General features: G+C 39.4%; 1 protein-coding gene across 1 annotated transcript in view; it reads left to right on the forward strand.

The window, feature by feature from the left end:
• Positions 1-22755, forward strand: part of plekho2 (pleckstrin homology domain containing, family O member 2) — a 47114-nt gene extending 24359 nt beyond the window's left edge. The window contains exons 4-6 of the mRNA XM_002662752.8: positions 11276-11380; positions 12436-12534; positions 14066-22755. Of these exons, the coding sequence (XP_002662798.3) occupies positions 11276-11380; positions 12436-12534; positions 14066-15634 (1773 nt within the window). The 3' untranslated portion in view covers positions 15635-22755. The remainder of the gene's footprint in view (positions 1-11275; positions 11381-12435; positions 12535-14065) is intronic.
• Positions 22756-22852: the final 97 nt, after the last annotated feature.

Genomic DNA, 22852 nt, shown 5'->3' on the forward strand with positions numbered 1-22852 from the left:
GGCATGTTATTTTACTTTTGCTTTCAGTTTGACGGCAGTCTCCGCGAGGAGCTGCCGTCCGTTTGTTTTGATTTAAATGGCCGTCTCCGTGAGGAGCTGCCGTCATTATTATTAATAAATCATTTTAAAACTCCGTCGGTTCTCCGCCTCCCTCTTCCCGGCGGCCAAAGGGCCGTAAACTTCCTTACAGTGGTGCCGAAGCCCGGGAGAAGGAGGGACGCGTTGTCCAGATGCCCCCGCCGCTGAGAGAGGGGGCGAGTGTTCGGGAGTTAACCTGAGTGGGGGAGAAACCCGTTCGTTTGCCCAGAGTGCCGGGGCGGCCTGAGGCTGGCGAGGAAAGGATCTGCCTGCTGCCGTCTCCCAGCATGGGGAGGAGCAGGGGACGCGGGGCTCACCACCGGAAGGGAAAGAGCTGAAGGGAGCCATCCCACGGAACCCGGGGGAGTCGCCGCGATCCGCCATGATGCCAGAGCCTGCATCCATCCACCGAAGCGGGAGCGGAGCAGGAGACCAGAAATGCCGCCAGCCAGCCAGGAGAACCGCCGCCGGACGCCAAAAGACGGACGGGTGGATAGATTCCTCCACAGGGCTCCCAGCACGTCGTCGCATCTCTCAGCTGGTGGAGGACCGAGTGGCAGCGTGTCTGGAGAACCGAACCACAATTTTTTTTTTTTTTCCTCTCTCCCCTTTCTCGGTCTACTCTGTCTTTCCTCCTTTTCCATCTCCTTTTCTCTCGGCCCGTCTCATATAGGTCTCGCGGGTGCTGTGGCGCCAAACCATTTTAGGGACAAAATTATTAGCCCCTTTAGGGTATACTTTTTCTCGATAGTCTACAGAACAAACCATCTTTATACAATAACTTGCCTAATTACCCTTAGTAACATTAGTTAATTCACTGTTAACATGTTTAGTTGACTCTAGTTATAATTCTAGTTACCAAACAATGAATGACTTTATTTTCATTAACTAATTTATTTTATTTTTATTTTTTAATTGTATGCCCACATTCACAAAAAACAAAAAATAAATAAATAGGTAAAAAAATTATAAAAGTACAATCACACCATGTTAGAGCAGATTTTAAGTGTAGGTCATAACAAAAATTGTAAATGAATGACAAGGATCCTGTGTTAATTTAAGAGAGATCTTTTATGTACTCCCAAAAGGGAGACTAAATTGACCAAAATCTGTCTGATTTTTTATGTTTGTCATAAGTAAGATTTTCTAATGGTTGCCATGTAGAAATTTGTGATATCCACATTATAATGTGAACAGTGTGAACATTTTAATGTGAATGATGACAGTGAATAATATTTGACTAGATATTTTTCAAGACACTTCTATACAGCTTAAAGTGACATTTAAAGGCTTAACTAGGTTAATAAGGCAGGTTAGGATAGTTAGACAAGTTATTGTATAATGATGGTTTGTTCTGTAGACTATCGAATAAAAAATTGCTTAAAGGGGCTAATAATTTAGACTTTTATTCTAATTTGGCTTTTATTCTAGCCGAAATGGGGGCTAATAATTCTGACTTCAACATCTATCTATCTATCTATCTATCTATCTATCTATCTGTCTGTCTGTCTGTCTGTCTGTCTGTCTGTCTGTCTGTCTGTCCGTCCGTCCGTCCGTCCGTCCGTCCGTCCGTCCGTCCGTCCGTCCGTCCGTCCGTCCGTCCGTCCGTCCGTCCGTCCGTCCGTCCCTCCGTCCGTCCGTCCGTCCGTCCCTCCGTCCGTCCGTCCGTCCGTCCGTCCATCCATCCATATATATATATATATATATATATATATATATATATATATATATATATACAAACACACACATGTATAAACATCCATATTTATAATGATATGTTGAATTTGATAGTTGTACATAGGGTTGTAACAATATACCGGTATGACGGTTTACCACGATTTGAACGTGCACGATTATCATACCATGAACAATTGCATATCAATGGTTTTAACCCTTAAAGACCGAGACAGCCGCCCATGGCTAAAAATAAGTATTGCTCTTAAATGTTTAATAACTTTTGATCCGCTGATCCGATTCATACAATTCAAAGATTGGCATAAAGAAGAGAATCTCAGCTTTCCAGTGCTGTATCACATAACATTCAGGACTTTCAGAGGCTCCGGAATCAGTGCGGTTACGTCATCAAAATTTGACAACGCTGATTTGACAAAGAAACGCTCGTCACTGTGTCTCCGGACAAACCAGACATGATACATTGATGCATTGTCCCTCCTCCATGCCCAGATTGGTTCAAACTCGCTATATCACAACCAATAAGCATAGGTTTCGCTTTGGTTTGTGGACCAACAATGAGCTTTTTGAACAACACGGAATGAGAGATAGGCATACATTTATGCGCGGCTAAATAAAACGCAAAAAAAATAAAAGTTTTGCTTGAAATAATTCTCATACTAAGTACTTTTGCATGCACAGCAGAACAGAAACATGACAAAACAGTGACACAGCAAAGACGAACTGCTGCTCTTGCTGTTTTCAAAAGACGCAAATGAAGGTGCAGCTGTTTGTCTGCATTGCAGACAACCATATCCAAATCCATATCCACAGACAACCATATCCATGCTGGCACATAAAACCTAAGGATGTTCCATATTGAATCTAGTTTCGTTATGTAACTATTTATAGTATAGTAAATATTTATATCTATTTTTTTACTGAGGATTTGCACCATGTTTATTTGGACTTTATTTGGACTTTGACACATTATTTATTATTTTCTTATTTTTTTATTTGTTCATTGTAAGTGGTGTTGTTTATAGTAACTGAAAATATATTATTTGGAAAAAGTCAAATTTGCTTCACTGTTCTATTATTTTGTAACATTTGTAACATACCGTATACCGCGAAACCGTCAAACCGTGGTATTGTTTTAGACGATTATCATACCGTAAAAAATTCATACCGTTACAACCCTAGTTGTACATTGTCTCACAACAACATTAAAATCATTAAAATAGTGTAGATTATTGTAAAGTGTTTTATATATTTTTTCAGTTACAAAGTAGTTACTTTCCCTGGTAATTAGTTACTTTAAGAATAATGTAACTCAGTTACTGTTTTTGAGAGGTAACCAACTTTAATTAATTACTCTTTTAAGGGAACATGTCCAATATTTGGGCAGAAAGGTGGCGCAGTGGGTAGCACGTTTACCTCACAGCAAGAAGGTTGCTGGTTCGAGCCTCGGCTGGGTCAGTTGGCGTTTCTGTGTGGAGTTTGCATGCTCTCCCCGTTTACGTGGGTTTCCTCCCGGTTGCTCTGGTGTCCCCCACAGTCCAAAGACACGCGCTATAGGTGAATTGGGTAGGCTAAATTGTCCATATTGTGAATGAGTGTGTGTGGATGTTTCCCAGTGATGGGTTGCAGCTGGAAGGACATTCGCTGCGTAAAACATATGCTGGATGAGTGGGCGGTTCATTCTGCTGTGGCGACCCCTGATTAATAAAGGGACTAAGCCGAAAAGGAAATCAATGAATGAATGATTATTTAGTCCCGTGGCCTTAACATGTACTTACACTGAAAATAATAATTTGTTACAGTGTACTTACTGTGTAAATGCATATTTTTACATTGTATTTGAGCTTGATTAAATACCTACTACATGTAATTACATCTGTAATTAATATCTACAATTACATCCTTAAATACACTATTGAATAGGGTTGTAACGATTCACCTGACTTATGATTCGATACGATTATTGATACTAATTTTACAATTCACGATTTAGTCACAATTTTTTAACAAAATTATTTTGATCAAATTTAAGATGAAGAGCCCTTTCAGTTTTTTCTTAAATGCTGCACATTTTTGCAAACTATATTTTCTGCCATAACTGAATGAATGAATGAGTATAATATAGTTTATATTTTACAAATTATTTTTTCATTTATACTTTATATCATTATATATATATATATATATATATATATATATATATATATATATATATATATATATATATATATATAATGTGTGTATATAGTAAATAAAAATGTTTTTTTCTTGCATTTTAAATACCAGTGATTTTAGTATTATTAGTATGTTTGTTATAGAACTTTTATGTTTTTACTTATTTCTCATTTGACAACCTGATCTACTCTAATCATCATAAAAAATAACAAAATAATCCAAATTGTTAGATTTTTTTTAATCAACACTAGTAGATATTGGTTATTGATGTTTTTTTTTTTTTTTCAAAATAAAGCTGCTTATGGCCAAATAAATAATGATTGCTTTTGTTCTGTGATGGTTTCACCCCACAGAAATGCATTATAATTCAGAAGATGAAAGCGTGTTAATAATAGAAGAGGTGCTAAAGTCATTGTTTATATGAACTGCATTTTTAATGTATTTTAAATAAATTAATAGACACATGGAAAAACACATCATGCTACTGACCCAGATGCAGTGTTAAAGCCACAATAATCTTTTTTCATCAAAATATCCAAAAACCATAATTGTAAATGCTCAAACCTGTAGGCTACATGCAAGGTAAGGCGATCATTCGAAGCAGAAGTATACATTTTTCATTAAAGCTGCAATGAAATCCAAACGTGCTCTTCTTATATATTTATTCATTTATTTTTAATATATACTCTATATAGTAGTGCTTATTTTAAACAATATATCTGCGCACTTTATTAATTTGTAAAAAAGTCACATATCTTAACTTTTCCTCCCCCCTCGAAATGACTTTTCTTTACATCTGGTCACATGGAAAGGCTTTAGGGTGGGGCTATCAGTCATTTAGGGTGGGGCTATCAGTCATTTAGGGTGGGGCTATCAGTCAGTTAAGGCAATCCTGCTCAACCCTGTTCCTGGAGATCGACCTTCCTGCAGATTTCAGTTGAAACCCATATCAAACACACCTGCCTGTAATTATCAAGTGCTGTTCAGGTCCTATTTAATCGGTTCTGGTGGTTTGATTAGGGTTGGAGCTGAACTTTCCAGGAAGGTAGATCTCCAGGAACAGGGTTGGGCAGGCCTGATGTAAGGCATAGCTACAATATAAGTTCTTAAGGGCAGAGCTATGGAGCTATCAGCCATATCGGGTGGAGCTCTCAGTCCTTTAGGGCGGGGCTATCAGTTATTTCAGGTGGGTCTGTCAGTCATTTAGGGCGGGGCTATCAGTCATTTAGGGCAGGGCTATCAGTCATTTAGGGTGGAGCTATCAGTCCTTTAGGGCGAGGTTATCAGTTATTTCAGGTGGGTCTGTCAGTCATTTAGGGCGGGGCTATCAGTCCTTTAGGGAGGGGCTATCAGTCATTTAGGGTGGAGCTATTATCATTTGGGGCAGAGCTATCAGTCATTTAGGGCAGGGCTAACACTCCTTTAGAGCGGAACTATCAGTTATTTAGAGCAGAGCTATCAGTCATTTGGGGTGGATTTATCAGTCATTTGGGGTGAAGCTATCAGTCATTTAGCGTGGATCTATCTGTCATTTAGGGCGGGGCTATCAGTCATTTAGGGTGGAGCTATCAGTCATTTAGGGTGGGGCTATCAGTCATTTAGGGTGGAGCTATCAGTCATTTAGGGCGGGGCTATCAGTCATTTAGCGTGGGTCTATCAGTAATTTAGGGCAGTGCTATCAGTTATTTAGGGCGGAGCTATCAGTCATTTAGGGTGGGGCTATCAGTCATTTACGGTGGAGCTATCAGTCATTTAGGGTGGAGCTATCAGTCATTTAGGGCAGGGCTATTAGTCATTTAGGGTGGGGCTATCAGTCATTTACAGTGGAGCTATCAGTCATTTAGGGTGGAGCTATCAGTCATTTAGGGCAGGGCTATCAGTCATTTAGGGTGGAGCTATCAGTCATTTAGGGCATGGCTATCAGTCATTTAGGGTGGGTCTAGCAGTCATTTACGGTGGAGCTATCAGTCATTTAGGGCGGAGCTATCAGTCATTTAGGGTGGGGCTATTAGTCATTTGGGGCGGGACTATCAGTTATATAGGGCAGGGCTATTAGTCATTTAAGGTTGGGGCTATCAGTCGTTTAGGGCAGAGCTATTAGTCATTTGGGGCGGAGCAATCAGTCATTTAGGGTGAGTCTATCAGTCATTTAGGGCGGGGTTATCAGTTATTTCAGGTGGGTCTGTCAGTCATTTAGGGCGGGGCTATCAGTCCTGTAGAAAGGGGCTATCAGTCATTTAGGGTGGAGCTATTATCATTTGGGGCAGAGCTATCAGTCATTTAGGGCAGGGCTAACACTCCTTTAGAGCGGGACTATCAGTTATTTAGAGCAGAGCTATCAGTCATTTGGGGTGGACTTATCAGTCATTTGGGGTGAAGCTATCAGTCATTTAGCGTGGATCTATCAGTCATTTAGGGTGGGGCTATCAGTCATTTAGGGTGGAGCTATCAGTCATTTAGGGCGGGGCTATCAGTCATTTAGCGTGGGTCTATCAGTAATTTAGGGCAGTGCTATCAGTTATTTAGGGCGGAGCTATCAGTCATTTAGGGTGGGGCTATCAGTCATTTACGGTGGAGCTATCAGTCATTTAGGGTGGAGCTATCAGTCATTTAGGGCAGGGCTATTAGTCATTTAGGGTGGGGCTATCAGTCATTTAGGGCGGAGCTATCAGTCATTTAGGGTGGGGCTATTAGTCATTTGGGGCGGGACTATCAGTTATATAGGGCAGGGCTATTAGTCATTTAAGGTTGGGGCTATCAGTCATTTAGGGCAGAGCTATTAGTCATTTGGGGCGGAGCAATCAGTCATTTAGGGTGAGTCTATCAGTCATTTAGGGCGGGGTTATCAGTTATTTCAGGTGGGTCTGTCAGTCATTTAGGGCGGGGCTATCAGTCCTTTAGAAAGGGGCTATCAGTCATTTAGGGTGGAGCTATTATCATTTGGGGCAGAGCTATCAGTCATTTAGGGCAGGGCTAACACTCCTTTAGAGCGGGACTATCAGTTATTTAGAGCAGAGCTATCAGTCATTTGGGGTGGACTTATCAGTCATTTGGGGTGAAGCTATCAGTCATTTAGCGTGGGTCTATCTGTCATTTAGGGCGGGGCTATCAGTCATTTAGGGTGGAGCTATCAGTCATTTAGGGTGGGGCTATCAGTCATTTAGGGTGGAGCTATCAGTCATTTAGGGCGGGGCTATCAGTCATTTAGCGTGGGTCTATCAGTAATTTAGGGCAGTGCTATCAGTTATTTAGGGCGGAGCTATCAGTCATTTAGGGTGGGGCTATCAGTCATTTACGGTGGAGCTATCAGTCATTTAGGGTGGAGCTATCAGTCATTTAGGGCAGGGCTATTAGTCATTTAGGGTGGGGCTATCAGTCATTTACGGTGGAGCTATCAGTCATTTAGGGTGGAGCTATCAGTCATTTAGGGCAGGGCTATCAGTCATTTAGGGTGGAGCTATCAGTCATTTAGGGCATGGCTATCAGTCATTTAGGGTGGGTCTAGCAGTCATTTACGGTGGAGCTATCAGTCATTTAGGGCGGAGCTATCAGTCATTTAGGGCATGGCTATCAGTCATTTAGGGTGGAGCTATCAGTCATTTAGGGCATGGCTATCAGTCATTTAGGGTGGGTCTAGCAGTCATTTACGGTGGAGCTATCAGTCATTTAGGGTGGAGCTATCAGTCATTTAGGGCATGGCTATCAGTCATTTAGGGTGGGTCTAGCAGTCATTTACGGTGGAGCTATCAGTCATTTAGGGCGGAGCTATCAGTCATTTAGGGTGGGGCTATTAGTCATTTGGGGCGGGACTATCAGTTATATAGGGCAGGGCTATTAGTCATTTAAGGTTGGGGCTATCAGTCGTTTAGGGCAGAGCTATTAGTCATTTGGGGCGGAGCAATCAGTCATTTAGGGTGAGTCTATCAGTCATTTAGGGCAGGGCTATCAGTCATTTGGGGCGGGGCTATCAGTCATTTGGGGCGGGGCTATCAGTCATTTAGGGTTGGTCTAGCAGTCATTTATGGTGGAGCTATCAGTCATTTAGGCTGGGGTTTTCAGACATTTAGGGTTGAGCTTTCAGTCTTTTAGGTTTGGGTCTTTCAGTCATTTAGGGCAGGGCTATCAGTTATTTAGGGCAGTGCTATCAGTCAGTTAGTGTGAAGCTATCAGTCATTTAGAGTAGGGCTATCAGTCAATTTGGCTGGAGCTATCAGTCATTTACAATGGGTCTATCAGTCATTTAGGGCAGAGCTTTCAGTCAATTAGGGTGGAGCTATCCATCATTTACAGTGGGTCTATTAGTCATTTGGGGCGGAGCTATCAGTCATTTGGGGCGGGGCTATCAGTGCGTGTTTTGTTTCTGCTCTGCCTTCATCCATTCGTAAATATTTTTTCATTTTGTTCGCAACACCCATCTTCCAACAATTAAATCTGTTCCCAAAGGACAAAATCATGCATCGCCCTACTTTTTTTAATTTTATTTCAAAATCGTTTCAAGTTCAATTAAATTAAATTCAAGTTTATTTGTATAGCGCTATTCACAATAATTATTGTTTCAAAGCAGCTTTACACACGGTACACATTATTGCATTACAATCAACATCAGGAAAGTGCGGGTTATTAGTTACCATAACTTTATTAGTTACTAATAATTTAATGTGGCGAGGCAGTGGTGCAGTAGGTAGTGCAGTCGCCTCACAGCAAGAAGGCCGCTGGTTCGAACCCCGGCTCAGTTGGTGTTTCTGTGTGGAGTTTGCATGTTCTTCCTGCCTTTGCGTGGGTTTCCTCTGCGTGCTCCGGTTTCCCCCAAAGTCCAAAGACATGTGATACAGGTGAATTTGGTAAACTAAATTGTCCGTAGTGTATGAGTGTGTGTGAACGTGTGTGTGGATGTTTCCCAGAGATGGATTGCGGCTGGAAGGGCATCCGGTGCATAAAAAACTTGTTGGATAAGTTGGCGGTTCATTCAGCTGTGGCGACCCCCGGATTAATAAAGGGACTAAGCCGACAAAAAAATGAATGAATAAATTTAATCTGCCGTTATATAGTATATAGGTGATGTCACTGTGTGTACATGTTCAAGGAACTGTATTTGTGGATTAAGTGTGTTGTTCTTAACCATTTCAAGTGGATGTACGTCACAAAAGAGGAAAAAAAGACTGTCTTAACTTCCGTTTAATGCCTTTTTTTTATTGATGTTAAATGATGACTTCATCGTAACGAAAGTCTATTGCACATGATATGTCATAACTTTTTAACACACACACACTGTCACGCTGCACCATGACTAAAAACATCTTATTTGTCCTCAAAGTGGGTCAGATTCTGCAGAATATTCCGAATATTGACTGCAAACCGAATCCAGAGAGTAATGTAGGTGGAGAAACGTCTTCAGAAATGCGGAAGATACCTAAGAGGAGAAATATGCTTTATTACTAACAGATGTACAGATGATTTTACTAATGCAAAGCATTGGCCAACTGCAGCGAGCTCAACAGATGTCAAAAGAGAGACTTCTCTGGAAGAACGTGTGTGTGTGTGTGTTTTTGTGTGTGTGTGTGTGTGTGTGTGTGTGTGTGTGTGTGTGTGTGTGTGTGTGTGTGTGTGTGTGTGTGTGTGTGTGTGTGTGTGTAAAGAGCCGCCAGATCTGCATGTCACTTTTTCCTCTCCTGAATAAGGCGAGCAGCCAGCTGAATGAGTCAGACTCCACAGCAGTGTTTTATTTCATAACGAAACCTCACGTCGTCCTGTGGAGAGCGTAGAGATTCCAGACCCTCCTGCTTCACTTTTTTATTTTATTTCTACTTTAGACACACCCTCCAAGAGCATAAATCTCTTCACTTGTATTTTTTGCACTTCGGAGGCTCAATCTGAGTCTACAGGATGCTCGACGGACGTTATATAAACCTGAAAGTCAGCTGAACAATGGGATATAAAAACAAACATCCTATGGAGAAATTGAGTCCTACTTTCCTGTTTCGTTTTTGATGATGTGTGATACTTAGGGATGCTGTTTGAACTACATTGTGGGGTATTGTTTGTAGAATGTGCTGTGAAAAAAAGATTCTGGTCTGCAAAAATATTCTAAGTCTCTAAGTCAAACTTTTCAAAAAATGACAAAGTCTGAGATCTCCGAAGTCTTTAGGCAAAGCTGTTTATTGTTACAGCATCAGTAACAACAGAGACAGGTCGTTCGAGTGTCTGCCGAACATAGGCTTACACACAGTTTAAATACATTTCTGTGTCTTAATACTCCGCCCAAATTTACAAATTACACACCTCCATCAGCTTCTCCGCTAATGGGATCTTAAATCTCTCAGGTGCCCACCACCAATAAAATCTCAGGGTTTTTCAGGGGTCTTACCCATGTCTAGTTAAGGTCTATCCTTCTTGTTTCAAAAGTGATGACTCAGCCAAAAAAACAATGCTTAACAATATATCTTGTTCACTGTCCACTGAGCTGTCAACTGTAAGTTCAGCTGAAGTTCATAGGTACTCATAACTCTTTAGATGTCAGTACAAGTGAGTGTGGGCGCACGTGCAGGTGTGCTTTATCATAAGTTGCCGAACAGATCGCAGGTGTCCTTTTGGCCTTGCTTCCATAATCAACCCTCATTGTGACATTAATGCTACTCTTCTAATTTATCTTCTCATCTCTGACTGCATTTGCACAGAACGACTTTTTGATTTACCAAAGCACACATACCTGATGATAATGCCACAGGTATGGGTAATAATGCAATAGATAATAATACTGAAATCACTCAAATAAGCATATAAATGAGAGTAATACATTCATCAGAAATTCATCAAGACACAATGAATTCCCCAACAAATGTTAAGGACATAAATGAATTTAATCCAGTTTGGAATTAGGCTATAACATAAAACAATGTGGAAAAAGTGAAGCGCTATGAATACTTTACGCATACACTGTATAGTTGTGGACATGCTGCCGTTGTCTCTCACAAAAGAGTGAGATTATTGTACAATGTTTTATATTTATTTTCTAGTCATTTGACAAATTTGATTTTTTTAAATTAACACTATATTTACTTTCCCTGGTAATTAGTTACTTTTAGAATTACGTAACTTGGTTACTAACTCTGTTACTATTTGTGAGAAGTAACTTGTAATTACAACTAAGTACACTTTTAAAGGAGCGTGCACTGGTTAGCAGATAAATCAGATAATACACTGATACGGCTGATACCAAGATAAGACCAAGACCTTTAAAAATGACCTCAAGACTTGTCTTAAGCGCTACAACACTAAACGAAACTCTTTTTAATTTTTAATGTTTCATCAGTGGCATCTGTTTTTATTTTAGGTTCAAGATGTCAAACTTCAGGCACCGACTCCTGAGGAGAAGGAGGCCTGGATCAAGGCGCTGTGTGAAGGAATTAATAAGGCAAAGAACAAAGTTTTTGATGAGGTAATATTAATTGTTCTTGCATTATTTTTTTAAAGGTATGTTCACATAAACAGCACCATGACACACTTGCATGTAGCACTACATTAAACTAGTCTTCCCAATCCTGTTTCTGAAGGCACACCAACAGTTCACATTTTCAACCTCTCCCAAATCAAACACACTTGAATCAACACATCAGAACACTAGAAGAGACTCCAAAACCTGAAGTTAATGGGTCAGATAAGGGAGACATCCAAAATATGTATTGTTGGTGTGCCTCCAGGAACAGGGTTGGGAAACACTGCTTTAAACATATGGGGCTTTATTTTAACAATCTAGGCGCAAAGTCTAAAGCGCATGGCGCCAAAAGCATTAAGCGAGTATCCGATTCCACTTTTGCTATTTTAAGGATGGAAAAATATACTTTCTGCCCTGGCGCATGGTCTAACAGGGTTGTGCTTATTCTTTTAATGAGTTATAGGTGTGTTTATAGAATAAACCAATCAGAGTCTCATCTCCCATTCACTTTAAGAGTGAGTTGTGTCACGCCATGGCGCATTTGCTGTTTACATGGAGGACTTTGTAGGTGGAAAAACTGAACGCTTCACTAGAAAACCGTTAAACAGACCATCTGCAGCATGAGAATAAAGAACGAGCCTCCTCCATTCAGCATTTTTACTTAACTTTTACTCTACTTTAGGAAACAGGGTTGTACGTAGTACTCGACTAAAGACATCCATAAGCCTACATATTTATTTTTATTTGTTAAGCACAACAATTTGTTTCAAAACTATTACTAAATTCTGGTCTATTTCAGTTTCTCAAAATAGCAACGCGCCACAATGCACCTGAACACACCTTCTTTTTAGACTGAAACACACATGAGTCCACAAAGTGGCGCAAATGGATTTGCTATTTTAAAAAAATAGCGCATTTGTGAAAATGTGGGTTGCGCTGGTCTGAAAATAGCACCAAATCACGTCAAACACATCTTGTGCTTTATTGCGTTTAGTGTATGATAGGGCCCATGGTTATAACTTTAGTCAAATCAAACTACTTTTTGTTTTAAATCTCAGGTGAAAGTTGATGAAAGCAGTACTTTAGAGCATGTCACACGGGACCGGCCTAAAGGGAACCGTGGAAGAAGACCACCTACGAGGATACACATGAAGGAGGTATGATATAATTTTCCCTCATAGTGTAAAAAAACAGCACTTTTAGAGAATGCAAAAGTTCTGACCAATACAATTTACTAATATTAATGTTTTGTGATGAATAGAAATATGTTATATATAGTTATATAAAGTTATATATAAATCATCTAATCCTAGTAAAAATCTAAACACTAAAAGCTAAATTATTGCCTTTAATAAGTAAACTAATAAATGGAAAATGTCATGCAATTGTAGAGTTTTTGCTGAGATTACATTTAAACTTTTCAAACAGTAATTTGTAAAGATGGACTTTTAAATAAGCACTCAGTCATGAGTTAATTGATGTAAAAATGTAAACAAAGGAAATCAGCATGCACAATTAAATATCCAATTGATCAATACCACTGAATTTTTTATAAATATTTAAAGGAATCCTAGATTACATGCCTATCTTTAAGATGTTTGGGGATCAGTAAGATCATGCATTTGTTTACTGTGTGTTTGTTAGTTGAAGAATACAGTCTATTACATTTTTCTTAATTAATTAATTAATTTTATTTAATATTAATTATGTTTGTTTTTATTGGAATGTCAAAAGAGAATTTTTAGCAGTATTGATTCAGTCTTTTGTCTCACACGATTCCTCATAAATTATTCTAATTTGCAGATTTGTTTTTCAAGAAATATAACAATGATAAAAAAGGTTGGCCTGATTAATATTTTTGTGGGAAGTTTTAGTATTATGAATCCCTAAGTGCAGTATTCCACCAATATATTTTATCATCAATATCACTGATTCACTGGCATCATTCAAACTATAACTAAAAACCCATCTCTTCCCTGATCCCCTAAGCACATAATAAGTAAAAACAAATAAACAAATAAAAAAAAATAGGTGTTGTTGTCACCATACAGCAAGAAGGTTCGAGCCCTGACTGGGTCAGTTGGCATTTCTGTGTGGAGTTTGCATGCTGTGTGTTCGCGTGGGTTTCTTCCAGGTGCTTCGGTTTCCCCCACAGTCCAAAGACATGAAGTATAGGGAAATTCAATCAATCATTAGTCCCTTTATTAATCTGGGAATCATTCCAACTGACCCAGCCGAACTAGCGCTCGAACTAGCGACCTTCTTGCTGTGAGGCAAACGTGCTACCCGCTGCGTCACTGCATCACCTATGGGAAATTGAGTGGACTAAATTGGTCATAGTGTGTGGGTGTGAATGCAAGAGTGTATGGGTGTTTCCCAGTGATGAGTTGCAGCTGGAAGGGCATCTGCTGCGTAGAACATATGCTGGATAAGTTGGCGGTTCATTCCGCTGTGTTGACCCCTGAATAATAAAGGGACTAAGCCGAAAAGTAAATGAACGAATTACTAAACAATAGGCCCCCCCCCCTCCTTACTCTAGCTTTTAATTCTCTGAACACTGACAGTTCCTTTGTATAATTAGCACTTCTTCTGTGTATTGCTTCTTTGTGTTGAATTGCTGAATGCCTCCACAATTGTAAGCGACTGCTAAATGACTAAATGTAAATGCAATTGCTTGTGTTCTTACAGGTTGCAAATGTTTCCAATGATGGAATGTTGAGACTAGACCTTGATGGGGAGGTTACTATGCTCAATGGAACCCATACCTTGAATAAAGAAGGGGATAAACAGACTGAAACTTCTAAACCAGCCGTAACATTGAACAACATCCAGGAGGAGGACGCTGAAGAGGAACCCACACCCCAGAAGAAAGTTAAGCCGCCCATGCCTCCATCAAAAGATAATAAACCCAGTGAAAGCATAAAAGAGGATGAGCCCAAAAACGAGGAGCCTGCACCACAGAAGAACATTGTTACGCCACCGATGCCTCCATCCAAAAAGTCCAAACCTAGCATCTCTCTGGAGTCTGAAGCAGACAGCACCGACTATTCTGAATCAACCCCATCCAACAAGGGCGTCCAGCCTCCAGCTCCACCTTCGAAACATATGAAACCCAACCAACAGGTAACACCAGCCACAGCCACAGTCACAACAGACCAAAAAGAAACCCAAGAGAAAAACGAGGAGGTTGACGATGATGCAGGTACTAAAGTCAATGGAGCTTTAAAGGAGAAAGAGGACCAGGACAAACCAGAAGAAGTCGAAATCTTGATTCTTTCCAAACAAGTCATGAAACCTCAAGTAGTGATGTGGGACTCACCCGTAGTTGTATCAAAAGATGCCGAAAAAGAAGCGAAAAGCGCAAAGAAGGTCTCTGATATTACTAAAGAAGTTACAACCACAACAGAACCACAACAGCTGAATCCAGCTCCAAGTTCAACACCTGAATCTGTTAAAAAGAGTCCCGGGCCTCCTGCTCCACCCAAGAAGAAGCCAATTAAGGCACCAGACAAAAAGGAGGACACTCCCCACCAAGGTGACCAACCGGTCCTTTCGGACTCTTCTAATGTGTCTTTGAATAAGGTCTCGGAGCAGTCTTTCAAAAAGGACGATCCCAAATTGACAATTCCAGATCACAAAACTGAGCCAGTTGGTGATGTTTCAAGTGAAGAAATGGAGGAGAAGTCTTTAGACAGTGGACAGCACTCAGGAGAGGAGTCTGAGACCGGTGACCAAGTTACGCCATCCTCCACAAAGCTCAAAGGAAGCTCCCAGGGATTAGATTTGGAGACCAGCGAGGATGATCTAGAACCATCTGACAGCAAAGCCGAGAGTTTGGAGGACCCATCGTTAGAAACTCCGTCCGTCACCCCAGAGACCTCAGTTCTCAGTGCACATCCAACCCCAAACCAATGCTCCAACAAGTCCATGTCCCGCACTTTGCCTCTCAGTCCCTCCTCCAAGGGTCGTTCTGCATCCCTTGGAGACCTTCTTTCTGAGAGCACCGAGAGAATGGAAAGCAAGGGAAAACCACAAGGAAGTGAGCTCAAGGTCTTACAAAGCAAAGTGTCTATTGAGATTGAAAAGACGGGAGAGCTGCTGAATGCAATCGCGACCGGACAGAGTGAAGACAAGGAGGAAGCAAGCCCAGAGATGCTGCTAGCTGCAGCCATGGAGAAGCTTAGGAAAGCCGATCAGTTCCTAAAGGAAGCCAGAAGCTTTAAAGATCCAAAGGGCAGCAAGAGATTAAGTTTGTAATGGTAAGTGTTGGTGGACAGAACCTGTAGGGATGATCCATGCTGAAAATGCAATACACAGTATGAAAATGATCAAATCAAGAACTTACCCCTCTCCATTTTCTAATCCCAGAGCTACTTTTTAAACCTCGCTAGGCCAGGTTAGCTAGCTAAAGTAGATGTGTAGCTTCAACAGTGTGTGCTAATGTAGCAGATGCATCAAGGGCATCTGATCCTGCTCCTGGATTTCCACTTTCCTTCACTTGCCTGCAAGTCCAACAACGTTTCTCAGGTCAGTCTAAAAAGCTGGATTAGCTGATCCACGATTGTTGTTGAAAGTTGTTCTACTTTCTACTTTAAAATAACATTTTGAAAAGGGATACCCAACTTGGTCCTGAAGGGCCAGTGTCCTGCAGAGATTAGTTCCAACCCCAATTAGACACACTTCAACCAGCTTATTAAGCTAGTTCTAGATATACAAGAAACTTTCATGTAGGAAGTTGAAGGAAGTTGTAGCTAAGCTATGCAGGACACTGACCCTCCGCCGAGTTTGGACATCCCTGACCTACAATGTCGCTTGAAGTCTGACATCCAACCTGTGAACTTGGGGCAGATCCAAGAACTCTGACCTCAGGAAATCTCTTAATTTGACGTCACTTTATAGATGGCGACTAGTTCTATTTCAGTGAGATTGGCACAAAACATGTAAAAATAAACCCTTAAGTATTTTTATAGCACAAAAGATGTGCGGAACCCCACCAGTAAAGGCTATTTTTTAGATGATATCGCTTTTTAGTATTAAGGTCTGCGCAGGACTGTTATTTCATTCCCACTCCAGCTGGGTTTTATTTCCGCTCCCTCTATTTATTCACTATAAGCTTCCCGCTGAGTCTATCGTCTGACCACTCACACCTGTTCAAATTAAACAGAAAAATTAACCCGCGCTCAATATGGTCTGCAATGCAGACCTAAATTTTAGTGCATTTACTTTTTTTTAAAGGACAACAAGCATTTTTGTTCTATTTGGTTTAGCCATATCAACATGACATGTTATGAAATATTCACGTTTTATGTTCTGAAAATACAACTGTGTGCACAATCGACTGGAAAGTCAGAAGTTAGACATTTCACTAATGAAATTTCTACTTCCGACAATGTGTCTGAAGCACAGCATGTCTTAATGTTGGGAGATGGGAAGGTCCACTCCTCTGACCTGTAAAGTTGCTCAATCGATAGACGTTAGGGGCCATGGTCTATATCCTCCTTGTTAGAGCAACCCACTCCCATGCGGAAGGTCGCCGTTTTGATACCAGCTTGGAGCGGGTTGGGTGGTATAGGACAAGGTGGGGTTACATTGGTGCCGTGACCCGGATGAGAGTGAGGTTTAGGGGGGTGAGTGTAACAGAGGCCAGCTAATGAATTGCTGTGCAGGTAAACCTCACTTCTCTGACCTCTAAAGTTGCTCTAGCGACAGACTCTAGGGGCAGTGGACTTTGTCGTCCTTGTTAGAGCAACCGACTCCCATGCGGAAAGTCGCCGGTTCAATACCAGCTCGGAGCAGGTTGGGTGGCGTAGGACCGGTGGGGTTACATTATACTATTGTAAAAATTGTGATGACTAAATTGGATCATGTGAGGCACCTCGCAGCCAATCACATGGGGTCTGGTGTCCTTCCCTACATAACGCAAAAATGTCAGTGTTAGCTTTAAGCCGCTGTAACACTGCACTTTTCCTCCCATAGAATTCCAATCATACGCATACAAATACCACAGATCGGAAACGCAAGCTTGTGCTGCAAGTTTCGCAAATTTGCTGCTTTGCAAAGTTCCAGCTTGCTGAACTCTGACTTGTGAAATCGCATCACGTGATTGCATGAGACTAATAGAAGATCAAAACATGACCTCTCTGGACAGAAATGTAAAAAAAAAATTGACCAATCGCTCGCTTTTTAAGTATTTAATCGTCTTGTTTAATCCCGCCTCTTTTAACAGCACCGTACGACAGAATTTTGCACGCTCAAACTCTAGTGTGACCATGCCTTTAGTGATTATGTTCTTGGCTAATGGCTGCAGGCTTGCCTTGGTTCAGGTGTGTTTAATTAGAGTTAAACTCTGCAGGACAGTGGCCCTCCAGGAACAAGATGATACTGCAAGTTGCTGGTAGGATGATAAACTAGTTTCTCTCCTAACTAAGTAAAAGAATAGCAAAAATTGTACGGGCTACATGTTCTGTTGTAGTGAAAAATGAAAATTGCTAGCCAATTTGCATTCCTTCTGCTGTGTCGAGTACTGTGGTTTTAGCTTGTTTCAGTTGAACAGTTACAATTTCTCTTTTATATCCCATATATTTTGATCTTTTGATATTAGGCACTTTTGTTCGATTTGTTGTACACATAAAATGTGATTTCCTTTTAGGATCACAAACCCTCATTGATCACGTGCACATAATCACTATTGGGAATTGTTAGCTTTTTATGCTAACTGCACTGTAACTCCTATGCAAAAGGAGGAGTGGACAACTGTGTGACATGTCAGTCATTAAGCTCTTTTGTTGCTAGCAAGCAGTTAGTAAAAGGGAGAAATCAATTGGGAGAGATATGATAGTGGTTTTAAAAGTTGCATGTTTTGCTCATTTCTCGTTTTAAAACTGCTTCAAGCAGTTGCAGGCTTTTTGCTAACTTAAACTAAGCTAATTCTGATCACTCATTCCCTTATTCCCGAACTCCACCCATTAAAACGGTCTCAGCCAATCCAAATGTGCTAAGCCATACACTGAGAGAAAGGGTTTTGTTTGTTTGGCTAGTTTTCAGATTGGCTGCTCTCCTGATACTGTTTACCAAGCCAAGACAAAGAGACGAGTGTGTTTCTTGAGACCCCTATTTTCAGTGATAATAATACAATTATAGCACCTTAAAGTAACTTGTTTATAAAATGCCTTGTCAACTATCACAGTATAAATATATAGCACATGAATACCTAATAGAAAGTGCCAACTAGAGTGTACAGGGATAGTTCGCCCAAAAATTAAAAATTCTGTCATAGTTTACTTACTTTTTACATGTTCCAGACCAGTTGAGTTTCTTTCCTCTGATGAACACAAAATAAGATTATTTGGAAGAAAGCTAAAATCCTGTAACCATTGCCTTTTCATGGTATTAGTTTTTTTCTACTATGAATGAAAGTCAATGGTTACAGGTTTTCTACTTTCTTTAAAAAATCTTCTTTTGTTTTTAGCAACTTAAGGCTGATGAATTAGTGATTAACTTTCGTTTTTGGGTGAACTATTCCTTTAATCGCCTAAATGAAAGCCACTTCTTTCTGAATCATTCATAGTTTTTTTTATTGAATTTTGATTACATTTATGAAATGAAACATCCCAGCAGGCACAGGATGTCAACATGATGTCTGATTGACGTTGTACTCCAACATTGTGGGGATGTTGCATTTTGTTTGGAAATATAAATCAGATTGACGTGAGAATCCAACCTCAATGTCCAACCTAAAACCAACATCTAATGATGTTACAGCTTGACATTGTGTTGACGTTACCACTATGACATCTATCAGATATTTGATTTTGGTTGCCATACCTGACGAATAAATGTCTGTATTTGACGTCAATATGACGTTAGTTTAAGATGTTGGCTCGACGTTGGATTTTGCTCACTTCTAACACAACCTTAAATCAACCAAATATCAACATCTAATGATGTTACAGCTTGATGTTGTGTGGACGTTACCACTTTGATGTCTATCAGACATTGCATTTTGGTTGCCATACCTGAAGAAATAAATGTAAACATCATTTTGACGTTTAAGATATTGGCCCGAAGTAAGATTTTAGTCACTTTCCAACACAACCTAAAATCAACCAAATATCAACGTCTAATAATGTTACAGCTTGACGTTGTGTGGACGTTACCACTATGACGTCTATCAGACATTGGATTTTGGTTGCCATACCTGAAGAAATAAATGTAAACGTCATTTTGACGTTGGTTTATGATATTGGCCCGAAGTAAGATTTTAGTCACTTTCCAACACAACCTAAAATCAACCAAATATCAACGTCTAATGATGTTACAGCTTGATGTTGTGTTGACGTTACCACTATGACGTCTATCAGATGTTGGATTTTGGTTGCCATACCTGACGAATAAATGTCTGTATTTGACGTCAATATGACGTTAGTTTAAGATGTTGGCTCGACGTTGGATTTTGCTCACTTCTAACACAACCTTAAATCAACCAAATATCAACATCTAATGATGTTACAGCTTGACGTTGTGTGGACGTTACCACTTTGATGTCTATCAGACATTGGATTTTGGTTGCCATACCTGAAGAAATAAATGTAAACATCATTTTGACGTTTAAGATATTGGCCCGAAGTAAGATTTTAGTCACTTTCCAACACAACCTAAAATCAACCAAATATCAACGTCTAATGATGTTACAGCTTGACGTTGTGTGGACGAAACCACTATGACGTCTATCAGATGTTGGATTTTGGTTGCCATACCTGAAGAAATAAATGTAAACGTCATTTTGACGTTGGTTTATGATATTGGCCTGAAGTAAGATTTTAGTCACTTTCCAACACAACCTAAAATCAACCAAATATCAACGTCTAATAATGTTACAGCTTGACGTTGTGTGGACGTTACCACTATGACGTCTATCAGACATTGGATTTTGGTTGCCATACCTGAAGAAATAAATGTAAACGTCATTTTGACGTTGGTTTATGATATTGGCCCGAAGTAAGATTTTAGTCACTTTCCAACACAACCTAAAATCAACCAAATATCAACGTCTAATGATGTTACAGCTTGACGTTGTGTGGATGTTACCACTTTGATGTCTATCAGACATTGGATTTTGGTTGACATACCCGAAGAAATAAATGTAAACATCATTTTGACGTTTAAGATATTGGCCCGAAGTAAAATTTTAGTCACTTTCCAACACAACCTAAAATCAACCAAATATCAACGTCTAATGATGTTACAGCTTGACGTTGTGTGGACGAAACCACTATGACGTCTATCAGATGTTGGATTTTGGTTGCCATACCTGACGAATAAAGGTCAGTATTTGACGTAAATATGATGTTAGTTTAAGATGTTGGCTAGATATTGGGTTTGAGTCACTTTCCAACACAACCTAAAATCAACCAAATATCAACGTCTAATAATGTTACAGCTTGACGTTGTGTGGACGTTACCACTATGACGTCTATCAGACATTGGATTTTGGTTGCCATACCTGAAGAAATAAATGTAAACGTCATTTTGACGTTGGTTTATGATATTGGCCCGAAGTAAGATTTTAGTCACTTTCCAACGCAACCTAAAATCAACCAAATATCAACGTCTAATGATGTTACAGCTTGACGTTGTGTGGACGAAACCACTATGACGTCTATCAGATGTTGGATTTTGGTTGCCATACCTGAAGAAATAACGAAAAATTTTGATGTTTGTTTAAGATATTGGCCCGAAGTAAGATTTTAGTCACTTTAGTCTGAAATTGGATTTTGTTTGCCAGACCTGACGAATAAATGCTGGTATTTGATGTCAATATGACATTAGTTTAAGATGTTGGCTCAACGTAAAATTTTGGTCACTTTCCAACCTAAAATCAACCAAACATCAATGTAATTTGACATCGTTATTAGCATCAAAATAATGTTGTCCTTAGACACTTACTGAATTTTGGTCACCTGACGTCATGCCCTAAATCTAACCTAGTATTAACGTTTTATGATGTTGTGTGCCTGCTGGGATTATCACTCTGTCATAAACTACCTAATCTTAAATAATATCCTCAAATCTACGTGAAATATTCAAGATTAAACTACTGTTTAAAAGCATGGGGTTGTGTACGATGTTTTTAATGCTTATTTTTATTTATTTATTTGTTTTTTTGGCAGGGACAGTGTACATTAATTAGCATTTTCTGCCAATGCACCAGAATTAGCCTGAAGGCTGTTTTTCGTCTGAACAACCTAAAAAAAAAACAATACAAGAATTATACTGAAAGAATGAAAGAATTCTCACCATAGCAAAAACACAGTAGAATCTGCAATAATCCTATATTTCAATGTTTAAAATAACTTCTAAGTTTTAGAAATGATTTAATTCCTGAAACTGATATTAAATGATGTGATCAAAAATGCTTATTATTTGAGGACAAACAAAATATAAATGTTTTTGCAGCTTTATAAATGTAGTTTGATCAATGTGACATGTCTTTGTTGGATAAAAGCATTTGTTTATATTAAATTAAACCTTTCAAACCCCGTATTTTCAACAGTAGTGTAGTGTATTTAATTCAATTGACTTTTTTTATGTTTTGAAGGTGCTTGACTGCGAAAAGGCACACACTCGTGCAAACACTGTTAGTTTAAAAAGTCTGTTCCTCAATCTATGTCTTACTGAAGTAGTTCCTTCTTCAGTCTATTAATAATCTGCAGATACAACTTCCTGCTGCCTACATTATCAGCCTTAGTTTCTTTTACGCACACAGATCTAGTTAGCAGGCCATTTATAAATCATGAGGAAGTGGTTACAGACTATGTGGAAAAATCAACTTAGTCGATAACAACCTCAAGTTGGTTTTACTTAAAAGTTTTGTGAATACTCCCACGTTAAGAAGTGTTTTGCGGTACCGATTGTGTAATATATGAACTTACTTGTAAATAGTGCTTGATATAAAGTATAATGAGACTCGTTTTTAGTTGTCTGTCCATTGCGCACTCATTTCTCTAGCGTTTCATTCGCTAATTTCCTATCCTTTTTGTATCATTTAATGCTAACTGTAGCTTATTTGAACATTATGTTGTAAATAACATGGCCACCATTGAAATGCTTAATATTTAAGTTATTAATGTTCTGATATATTCGTGTTTGATGTCTGTCTGAAACAAAGCTTAAGAACAAATTTAAAACGATTGTTTACTTTGAATTGTTTACTGTTGAAGAGGCTGGTGGATTTATTGTCTCGCAGTACGTGTTAATTGCATTTACTAACTGGACTAATTTTATGTTTCGTTTTAATCGAAATGCATATTAAATGTGCAACAAAAATGGGAAATAATTGCTTTGCAAAGCATGTTTTAATAAAGACAAAATGTCTTTAATATTCACTTGTCTTTGAGGCTTTATGTCAAGTATCAATACCATATGGAGTACAGTAAATAAATGTCATTTAAATGATATCAAAGTTGCATTAATTAG

This window comes from Danio rerio, chromosome 7 (assembly GCF_049306965.1).
Source record: "Danio rerio strain Tuebingen ecotype United States chromosome 7, GRCz12tu, whole genome shotgun sequence".
In the NCBI taxonomy this organism is placed as follows: Eukaryota; Metazoa; Chordata; class Actinopteri; order Cypriniformes; family Danionidae; genus Danio; species Danio rerio.